Raw genomic sequence first — 10,652 nt, 5'->3', positions numbered from 1 at the left:
AAGGCAACTGCAACCCTCAGGGGCTCAAAGTCTGGACCGGGTGCTGAGGAAAAGGGGATGTTTCTACCCCTTCCTCACTGCCCTTGCTTCTCTAAGAGCCAAGTATGTAGGCCTGAGTTCACTGAGGTGGGAAGGAGGGTCTCAAAAGAGACTGCTTTAGGGTTGCCCTGACACAGCAATTCCTGTTCGACATCTAGGTGTCATTCAAGAGTAAAGCAGGCCAGTGTCTCAGTGCAATTAAACTCCATTTTCTTCTGTCCACCCCCAAGCTACACTCCCCAGCCCCACTGTTACTGTCATCTCATCCTGGGCACTGAAACCCTGGCCATTCCCAGGCCAGGGCCTCTGGGTGGCTAAGGACAGGAAGGACAGGGTAAGTGGGAAAGCACAGAGTCATTATTCATCCTCCTCAACCTGTGATTTCCCATTACCCTTTTTTTTTTTTTTTTTTTGTAGGAACCTGGTACTCACAGCAACAGTCCCTACGAAAGTCCCTGGGGAAAGGGAGAATTCAGATCTGGATTTAGAAACCAAGCAGTCTGGGCCTTCAACCAAAGGCTTCCAGTCCCAAAAAATTCAGACCCATCTCCTTAGAGCTTCCCCAAGTAAGCCAGCAGGTGGCACCACCAACAGGGACTTCAAAACCAAAACTAAATTACAGTGGAAACTGAGATTTTTTTGTTTACTCAAAGAGTTCATTCCCCACAACATTCTCCCGGGAATGGTCCCCCCTCCTCCACCTCCAGTCATTCCCTCCGCCTTCCCTGCTCTGCACGACAGCTCTCTCCCTCAACACAGAGCGCGTGAAGACACTGACAGGAGAGGCGAGGATCTAAGCACAAGCCTTGAGAAATGTGAGTAAGGCTAATGGGGATCAAGGAGGGAGTGAGAAATCAAGGGGGAGAATCATGGGCACAGAAGGCCACCCCGCTCCCAAATTTTGACTCGGGAAGACAGGGCTACCCTTCTCCTCCCCATATACCATATCTATTCCAAGGTGCACTAGGGTGCACACACACAAACACAAACCCCCATCCCTCCTCAGAACAAAAGGAGACCTTAGACATGTGAGGGGATGGCCACATTCCCTGCCTTCCTCCAGGTCACCGCAGGGAGCAGCAAGACAAGGGGACCCACTCCACCCAGAAGGAGTATCCTCTGTGTGTGTTTCCCATACTCCACAGGCAGTTTCTCCCAGAGGCCTTTGCTAAGTCTTTGGGAGCCCTCTCAAAGCGCCATGACTGGAAACCCTCACCTCAATTAAACTGGCCCCAAGCCAGTCCTGTTCCAGGAAAGGGCCACATCTGGGAGGGGAGGGGAGTGATGAGGCAGGGGAGGAGGGTGGAGAGTGAAGTGAAAAGAGTGTGTTGACCGCTGTACTGGACTCTGCCCTGTGGAGGAACATCCAATGTCACAAGCTGCACAGACCAGCCTCCCCTCCACCCACCCCCACCTGGAACATTGAAGCAAGGTCTAGAAGGGACAGAGAGGAAAATGCTGAGTGTTGTAACCATACCATCCCCCGGCCTAGCCACTCTCCAAACAGCGAGGGAGCTGTACCCCTCCAGCCCTACAAATACCCTATTTCTTTTGGCAGGTGGCTCTCTTACCTCCTAGTGGTGCTCCTGTTCTGCAGGGTGGGAGGCTCCATCTTCATCACTCAGAAGCTTTTTGGGGAGGTGACTTCCCCTCTGTACCCCAAGCCTTACCCCAACAACTTGGAGACAACCACTGTGATCACAGTCCCCCAAGGATACAGGGTGAAGCTTGTCTTCTGGCAGTTTGACCTGGAGCCTTCTGAAGGCTGTTTCTATGACTATGTCAAGGTAGGGAGCAGGTTGGGGTGCAGAAGGGAGAGTAAGATGGGTTAGCATGGAATACAAGGTCTTGTGCTCTAACAGCCCCGTACAGCCCTCCCCACCCATGACAAGACCCAAGCTAGTAAAGCTGGTGGCCGAGTGGAGTTCTAAGGCTGGTTGATGTCATGAATGGGGCACCCACTGGTTTTAGAGACTCTCAGGGAGCACTGAGACGAGAAACGAAGAGAAGGAAGGTACAGGCCCCACTCTCAGGAAATTCACTGTCTATAAAAAAAAAATTGTGTCTATAGGAGACAGAAAAATCTTCCCCACCTGCTTACTTGCTGAGAGTCTTTGGGAAACCACTGTGCCTCAGTTTCTCTCTTTCCGTGAAGAACACCACCATGGCTGCCTGTCTGAACAGGAACATGGGGAAGAGAAATGTGATGTGTGTGGTAGCAGCTTGAACATAGCCCTCATCAAGGACAGTGGGCTCAGTTCCTCACTTCTGTAGCAACCTGGGTACCTTTCCAGTCCCATCTTTCTGTATCCAACAAAAATGACAGTTCAGATTCAGGATTTAAGTAGACCCTACAAATATCCAATAAATGCCATTCTCAGAAGGTTTTTCTGGAGGTTATGAGAGAGAAACATGAAAATGGCACATCTTCCTGGACCAGAGGATTTGGAAAGTTTGTTATTTTTTCTTTCGTTTTTGTCTTTTTTCTTGGAGGTGGGGAGGGCCTTGGTGGTAGGAGTAGAGAGGAGTAGAGTGGGATGGGAAAATGCCTTCTTCTTTTGAGGGATTGAGGAATCTGCGGGATAAAGAGTTAAGAGATGCTAGATTTGCTTGCTGATGTTAAGGCTGGTGAGTCTCAGAGTTTACCTTTAGCTGAACATATCAGGAGGCATGGCTGGGCATGAATGGTTTGAATAAGGTGAGGTAGAGTAAGAATGTAGAAAATAAAGCAGGCCAGTGCAGACACTAGGAAGAAAGGAAGGATAAAGGGTGGGTAGAGACAACCAGGATTCCAGCAGAAGAAGGAAATGAGAGGTGGTGGGAATGAAGGAATATCTGAAACGTGCTTACCAAAACCAAACCAAACCCACTGCCATAGAGTCGATTCCCACTCATAGCAACACTGTAAGACAGAGTAGAATTGCCCCATAGGGCTTCCAAGGCTGTGAATCTTTAAGGAAGCAGACTGCCACATCTTTCTCCTGCAGAGCAGCTGGTGGGTTTGAACCACTGACCTTTTGGTTAGCAGCAGAGCATTTTAACCACTGCACCACCAGAATCCTCAAAATGTGCTCAAGGGAGCACAAAAAGGAAGGGGTCATGTACCAGTCTCAGAATAATATATGAACAGTCAGTGGGAGACTCAAGGAGACAGATGAAAGTCACTTGGGGAAGTTTGCAACTGGCAGAGTGCAACAGACAGTGACCAGCTGGAAAACAGGATTCACTCTTGGGGACAAAAGAGAGGGAACCTTCATCAACCTCCCACTGGTACCCACTGACAGCACTTCTTCCTCCCGTTTGTCCTTCCTCCACCAGATCTCAGCCGACAAGAAGAACCTGGGGAGGTTCTGTGGGCAACTGGGTTCCCCACTGGGCAACCCCCCTGGGAAGAAGGAATTTCTGTCCCAAGGAAACAAGATGTTGCTGACCTTCCACACAGATTTCTCCAATGAGGAAAATGGGGCCATTATGTTCTACAAGGGCTTCCTAGCCTATTACCAAGCTGTGGGTGAGTGGTCCCAAGTGGAAGCCCTTTCTTCTGGTCTCAGTCATACTTAATGGGGGAAGGTAAAACAAAAGCTTAAATCCAAAGAAGCTGGAAGCCTGGTCTTCCTTGTCTTTCCCTCAAGAGAGCTTTTTTCCAGAAGTGACCTGCCAACTTGGGCTCTGTTCCCATTGGGTAGTTCCCAGGGGTCCAGGTGCCATGAGGCTGACTTTGTCTTTAGGCCTCTGGTGATTGACCCCTCTGAGATCAGAACCACCACAGAAGTCCCCTGATAGGAATCTAACGCTTCCTTCCTGAATCCTTTCCAGACCTCAATGAATGTGCTTCCCAGCTCAACTCTGTTGAGGAGGATCCCCAGCCCCGGTGCCAGCACCTGTGCCACAACTACATTGGTGGCTACTTCTGTTCCTGCCGTCCAGGCTATGAGCTTCAGACAGATGGGCATTCCTGCCAGGGTAAGGGCGGGTGGGTGTGGGAGGAAGGCAGGGACTGAGCAAAGGCTTGCTGGACCAGGTGGACAGCCTTCCTGTGACTCCTGTCCCGCTTTGTTCTTCCAGTGGATTGCAGCAACGAACTGTACACAGAGCCATCTGGCTACATCGCCAGCATGGAGTACCCCCGGCCCTACCCCTCTGACCTGCGCTGCAACTACAGCATCCGGGTAGAGCGGGGCCTCACCGTCCACCTCAAGTTCCTGGAGCCCTTTGAAATTGATGACCACCAGCAAGTACACTGCCCCTATGACCAACTACAGGTACATCTTACCTCCTGAAAGACCCCTTCCTCTCTTTTCCATGCCCACTTGGTTTTTCTCTTACCTACTTCCTCAGGCCAATTGGGGACAGGAAGGACCAACATCACACATGGGCTAGACAAGTTCCCACCCAACTAGAACTGGGTCCTGGGAGTTCCTTTCCCCCTTAAGCTGAAAACACACATAAAGCAGGATTCCCACCACCACTACCATGACCCTGGCCACCAGGTGAATACCCAGTTGGCCTTGTGAGAAAATGTCCGAGTACGATCAATGACCCTCCTTCCTCCCCCACCAGATCTATGCCAATGGAAAGAGCATCGGCGAGTTCTGTGGGACACAGAGGCCCCCTGACCTTGACAGCAGTAGCAATGCCGTAGATTTGCTGTTCTTCACAGATGAGTCGGGGGACAGCCGGGGCTGGAAGCTGCACTACACCACCGAAAGTAAGTTTGTCTAGAGGCTTCCCTTGCCAGCCAGCATTGGGGCAGGATCAGGTGGAAAGAAGCAAAGACAAGAGACTCTGAGATAAACATACCCTCTGATCTGCCCAACAGTCATCAAGTGCCCCCAGCCCAAGGCACTAGACAAGTTCACCATCATCCAGGACCTGCAGCCTCAGTATCAGTTCCGTGACTACTTCATCGCCACCTGCAAGCAAGGCTACCAGCTCATGGAGGTGAGGGCCCTGGGCTGGGGAGAGAGAGCCAGCCCAGCATACAGGGAGTCATTCAGATGGGATAGGCCTACAGTGGCTTAGTCTCATCCCCAACTAGAATCATAGATGTTTGAGCTCAAAGGGTCACCTGTCCCACTGGTTCTCAACTTGGCTGCACATTGGAGACACTTAAGGAGTTTAAAAAATACTGATGTCTGGGTCTCCTGCTAGAGTTTCTGACTCCATTGGCCTGGAGCATAGCCTGGGCAACAGAATTATCTGAAGCTCCCCAGGTGATTCTAATATGCAAACAAGTTTGAGAACTACTGACCTAGTCCAATAATTCATTTTGGAATTAGGAGCTGAAAAGGCAGGGGTGGAGAAGAAGGCAAGGAATAACATGCTCAACATCACAGAGTGATTTTGCTGCACAACAGGGACTAGGACCCAAATCTCCTGCCTCTTGCTCCAGGGCTCTCTTATGAACGTTGGTAGTCTATTTCAGGCCCACCATCTTGTTCTCAGCTTTGCAGACTCAGGAAGGAACTCGGGTCTATCATTTGGCCAGTCCCACAAAAGCTGGGAAACTAGAATGCTAGTTTTGAAAGCATACAATTAGAGTTATCCCTGGCCATGGACCCAGGATTGAACACCTCCACCTTGTTTAATAGATCCTCTTGGAAGACTAATCAGAATCAAAGAAGAGACTTGTAGTATGTCTTTAAGTGGTAGTTAATTCATTCAACAAATATTTTAAGTGTCTACTAAGTGCCACGCTGTGTTCTAGATGCTGGAGGTACAGTATAAAAAAACACATATGTTCACACATTCTTAGTGGAGTTGACATTTGAATGTCTCATCAAGCCAAGTTAGCCTGTTGAATTGCTCCTTACTACAGGATGCTTCCAGCTGCACCATGAAGACCAGGCGTCCTGGTCCCAGAAGGCTGAGGACTAACAAACTCCTTGCTCCTTTTCCTATGCCACCATCACATATATAATTTAAAGCAAGTCACATAGTTTATCTCACATTACTTACATTTTGCTCAAACATTCTAGTTCTCATAGACATTCTCTTTCAGCCTTCTCTAGGGCTTATTCTCTGGGATGATTTTCAGTCTTAATAAAAACTCATTCATATTGTCCAATTACTTTTCATTCCAGACAGTGCCATTTTTTCTCCCTGTCCCTGATATCTACTTGGCTAAAATAGCTCTTAGTCCACACCATCATCACAAGCATCCTTGGAAGGGGCTAGAGGCACTAGTATTTTGGAAATGGCCTGTGCCCTTAAGAAAACTGTAATATAGGAAAGCTAAAGTGATACAGGCGTAGACTGGCAGGACATTCCAGAGGGAGAGAAACATGGCTCTGATTCAGAGCAGGGTCTTTTGTTTCCATACGGAAGACACATAACCTGTCTTGGTTTTTTTGTTTGTTTGTTTTAATTACAAATTGTGTTCAGCTAGACCTCAGTGGAAGCAGGCAAGAGTCTAGAGAGAAGATTATTGGGTCTAATAATTATCCCTTGCTTGGTGTGTCACTCAGTGCTCCCGTCTGTAAATCTGCTTGGAGAGGGCTGGCTGGGGAGAAGGACACACCCATAGGGGAGCTGAGATCTGCGAGCTTGAGGGAAGTCTTTGCATTCCCTACTGTTCCTGTGTGGGTAAGAATAGGGAGGGGGCCACAGTGCCCCTTTCACTAACGGTACCTCTACCTCTGTTCTCAAACAGGGGAATAAGGCGCTGCTGTCCTTCACGGCTGTTTGCCAGGATGATGGCACATGGCATCGTGCCATGCCCAAGTGCAAGAGTAAGTTACAACTCAGGGATGTGTCCATCCCTGAGGATCTCTCAGGCCCAGCCTTGGGGATCTAGGCTGAGAAAGGAAGATGGGGGCAGGGCCCAATCTGATCCTCTTCCCAAGAGATACCGTCACCTATTTTCCTTCAAAGCCTATGGCCCATCTCAGGAACAAGTGAGTCTTTATCTCAGCAGATTCTTCTACCCAGAACTGAATTTCACTCTGTTGAATTCCCATCCATCTCAAGTGCTCTCCCCACTGATCATGTTTCTCTAAGGTTCTTAACCTGTAACCTGTTCTATGGACAGGCAACTCACATTCCCCTGCTGAGGTTCCAGTACAGTCACATTCACTCTCATATAACTCTGTGTTCTCTCCAAGTCAAGGATTGTGGGCTGCCCCAAAGCCTGCCTAATGGGAACTTCAATTACATCACCACAAAGGGGGTCAACACCTACCAGGCTTCTATCCAGTACTCCTGCCATGAACCGTATTACAAGATGCAGACGAGGGCTCAAAGCAGTGAGTCCACACAAGGTAGGGGCCATTGAAAATGGCAGTCTTCCATCTTCTCAAGACATCCTCTGAGATTTCTTCTCAATTCCTAATCCCTAGGGAATATGTATTAGTGTATTTAGCCAGGACACTGGCTTTAGAAGCCTAAACTACAATGCAGCAGGCATCTACTAGAGTTGAAGAAGGAGGCACCTGAGTGGATACAAAGAAAGATCTGAATCTCATAAATAGTTTTGCATTACCACCACCATCATCTTTACCAACAACACAACTACCATCACCATCACCACCACCGTTACCACCACCATTACCACTATCCCCACAACCATCCCACCACCAACACCAATAACAACATCACCACCACCACTAGCAGCACAATCACCACCATTACTTCCACCACCATCACCACTGTCACCACCACCAGAACAATGTCAATGGGACTGCCAGCACCATTCTCAGGCAATTCTATTGTAATTTCTTGCGTTTAGGTTTACTAGCTTACTCTCAAACTCATCAAGGGATATCTTTAAAATCTTTTTTTAAGATAAGAAATTACATACATTGTGTAGTTGAAACAAGTGAACAAAGGAAAAAATATGGGGTATATATGGTATTGGTTAAGAGCTGGGCTTTGGACTTAGACAACCCTCTTTGTTCTGGCACTTAGAAGTTACTTGACCTTGTAAAAATTATTTCTTTCTTCACCTACAAAATGAAGATAATAATACATACCTCAGAATGTCGGTGTGGATATTAAATGAGATCATGCAGATAGTGCTTAGCATCGAGCATGGCATATAGTCAGCCATCAGAAAATGTTAGCTACTATTATAATCTCACTACCAAAATGCAAGCACTGATAAGATTTTGCCATGTTTTTTCAAGTTTTTATGTCTACTTTCATGAAAAAGGATCACATCTAACATAGTTATGTATTCATATATATGTATGGAACTTCTTAACACTTTCAATAGTCTATCCTTGTATATTTGTACTTTCCACTTTGATCCTTGTCCATGTTCATTCCTTATCTGCCATCTCCTTGTACAATACACTCAGTGCTGTACATTGAATTTTCTTACCCATCACCTTCCTGGTCAATCATATCCTTCTTTCCCCTCAGGGTTGTATACCTGCACAGCCCAGGGCATTTGGAAGAATGAACAGACAGGAGAAAAGATTCCTCGGTGTTTGCCAGGTGAATGGAAACTTCCTGGGGCCATCCTCAATGTGTTAGAAGAAATATGGCACAGTGAAAGGAGACAAAGGGGGGAGAAAAGTCAAAGATAGAGATGTGGAGTAAGGAAAAGGGAGAATAGAAAGTCTCAGAAGAAAGGGAGGGGGGTGCAGAGAACTGGGCTCAACCCTGACATTCTGGTATTCTCACTGAACAAACAGGAAGTCTGCTTTCTCCCCTAAAAAAAGAGCAAGGAAAATGTAGGAAAGAATAAACAAGAACAAGAGAAGAGGTTGACAACAGACCAAAGAATCAAGTGTGGGAACGGGAGGAGAGAGAGGGGCCAAGGCCAAGAAGAAAGGATGAGAGGGGAACTGAATGACCACAGAGAAGGAGGAGGTGCAACACCGTGAGCTGACCTGTCTTTTCCTTTCCTGTCTCTCCTCTCCAGTATGTGGGAAACCAGTCAACCCTGTGGAACAGAAGCAGCGTATCATCGGAGGGCAAAGGGCCCAGCTGGGCAACTTCCCCTGGCAGGCATTCACCAACATCCACGGGCGAGGTGGGGGAGCCCTGCTGGGTGACCGCTGGATCCTCACGGCTGCCCACACCCTCTACCCCAAGGAACACGACTCACAAAGCAATGCCACTGTGGATGTGTTCCTGGGCCACACAAGTGTGGAAGAGATCACAAAACTGGGAAACCACCCCATCCGCAGGGTCAGCATCCACCCAGACTACCGTCAGGATGAATCCAACAATTTTGAGGGCGACATAGCCCTTCTGGAGCTGGAAAATAGTGTCACTCTGGGCCCCAACCTCCTCCCCATCTGCCTGCCCGACAATGAGACCTTCTATGACAATGGCCTCCTGGGCTATGTCAGTGGTTTTGGGATAACGGCGGAGAGGCTTGCTTCTCACCTCAGATTTGTCCGTCTGCCCGTAGCTAGGCGAGAGGCCTGTGAGAAATGGCTCCAGGAAAAGAGGAGGAACGATGTGTTTTCTCAAAGTATGTTCTGTGCTGGGGACCCCAGTCTAAAGCAGGATTCCTGCCAGGGGGACAGTGGAGGGGTCTTTGCTGTGAAAGATCCAAACACTGATCGCTGGGTGGCCACAGGCATTGTATCCTGGGGCATCGGGTGCAGCAAGGGGTATGGCTTCTACACCAAGTTACTCAACTATGTGGACTGGATCAAGAAAGAGATGGAGGAGGAGAGCTGAGCCCAGGATTCAGTAGGTCTGAATCCAGAAAGCAGTGTGTAGAAAAGAATTATCCAACCAATTGTTGATAACCACTAAGAGCCCATATTAAAATCACTGATGCAGAAATACACTGTGTGAAATACTCTCTTTTCTAAAATCTCATCCACATCCTTTGCCTGAAACAATGCAAAGGGCACCTTTTCTCCCTCCAAGGATTCCAGAGGACATATTTTTACAATCTCTAGTTATCATTTTCCTTTTCCATTCTTATCCCACTGGGTGGTTGAATAAAACTCTTTCTCCAAATAAAAATTTATGAGAAATTCCAGTGTATTAAATAAATAAACCAGTTTATCAGTTGCCATCAAGTCAACTCCGACTCATGGTGACCCCGTGTGTGTCAGAGTAGAATTGTTCTCTAGAGGATTTTCAATGGCTGATTTTTCAGAAGTAGATTGTCAGGCCTTTATTCCGAGTCGCCTCTGGGTGGTCTCAAACCACCAACCCTTCAGTTTGCAGCCAAGTGCATTAACCGTTTGAACCACCCAGGGACTCCAAACGAGCAAAAGTGGCATTCAATTAATATACAAATATTTAATAAGGCCATATTTAAAATATTTACTTAGGAAGACAATGAGAATAACTCAGTTTATACACACGTTTACAATTAGGGTCAGGAATAACAATTTATCTCAGTATTTTGTTTTGATCGTACAATATGAAGAAAATTCTGATTTTCTCATATACATAGTTGTAAATATAACAATTGTTATATTGTTAACTGCTCACCTTCCAAACTCTAAATATTCATTAAGAGAGGAGTGCTATGAAATTTTTGTTTCCAATTTTAATCACTAATGATATTTTTAAATAACTTGTATTCCTTAACATACATGAAAAGGTCAGGGAAAGACTCAGACTTTGAAACAAGCATTGCAAACATTTACAACAGAATGTTCTCATGATGTTATTGCACAACTGATTGTTCAGGACTT

General features: G+C 47.2%; 1 protein-coding gene across 1 annotated transcript; it reads left to right on the top strand.

The window, feature by feature from the left end:
• The first annotated feature begins 697 nt into the window (after positions 1 to 697).
• Positions 698 to 9,820, top strand: C1R (complement C1r). Its single transcript, XM_049882349.1, has 11 exons — positions 698 to 854; positions 1,598 to 1,826; positions 3,358 to 3,550; positions 3,856 to 4,002; positions 4,105 to 4,301; positions 4,600 to 4,747; positions 4,859 to 4,980; positions 6,692 to 6,770; positions 7,143 to 7,298; positions 8,401 to 8,475; positions 8,906 to 9,820. Coding segments are annotated over exons 1-11 (2,118 nt in total). The 5' UTR covers positions 698 to 852; the 3' UTR covers positions 9,676 to 9,820.
• Positions 9,821 to 10,652: the final 832 nt, after the last annotated feature.

Source organism: Elephas maximus, chromosome 4, assembly GCF_024166365.1.
Source record: "Elephas maximus indicus isolate mEleMax1 chromosome 4, mEleMax1 primary haplotype, whole genome shotgun sequence".
NCBI classification, from domain to species: Eukaryota; Metazoa; Chordata; class Mammalia; order Proboscidea; family Elephantidae; genus Elephas; species Elephas maximus.
Note: the sequence above shows the minus strand (reverse complement) of the source record. Positions and strands in the feature narration are given on the sequence as shown.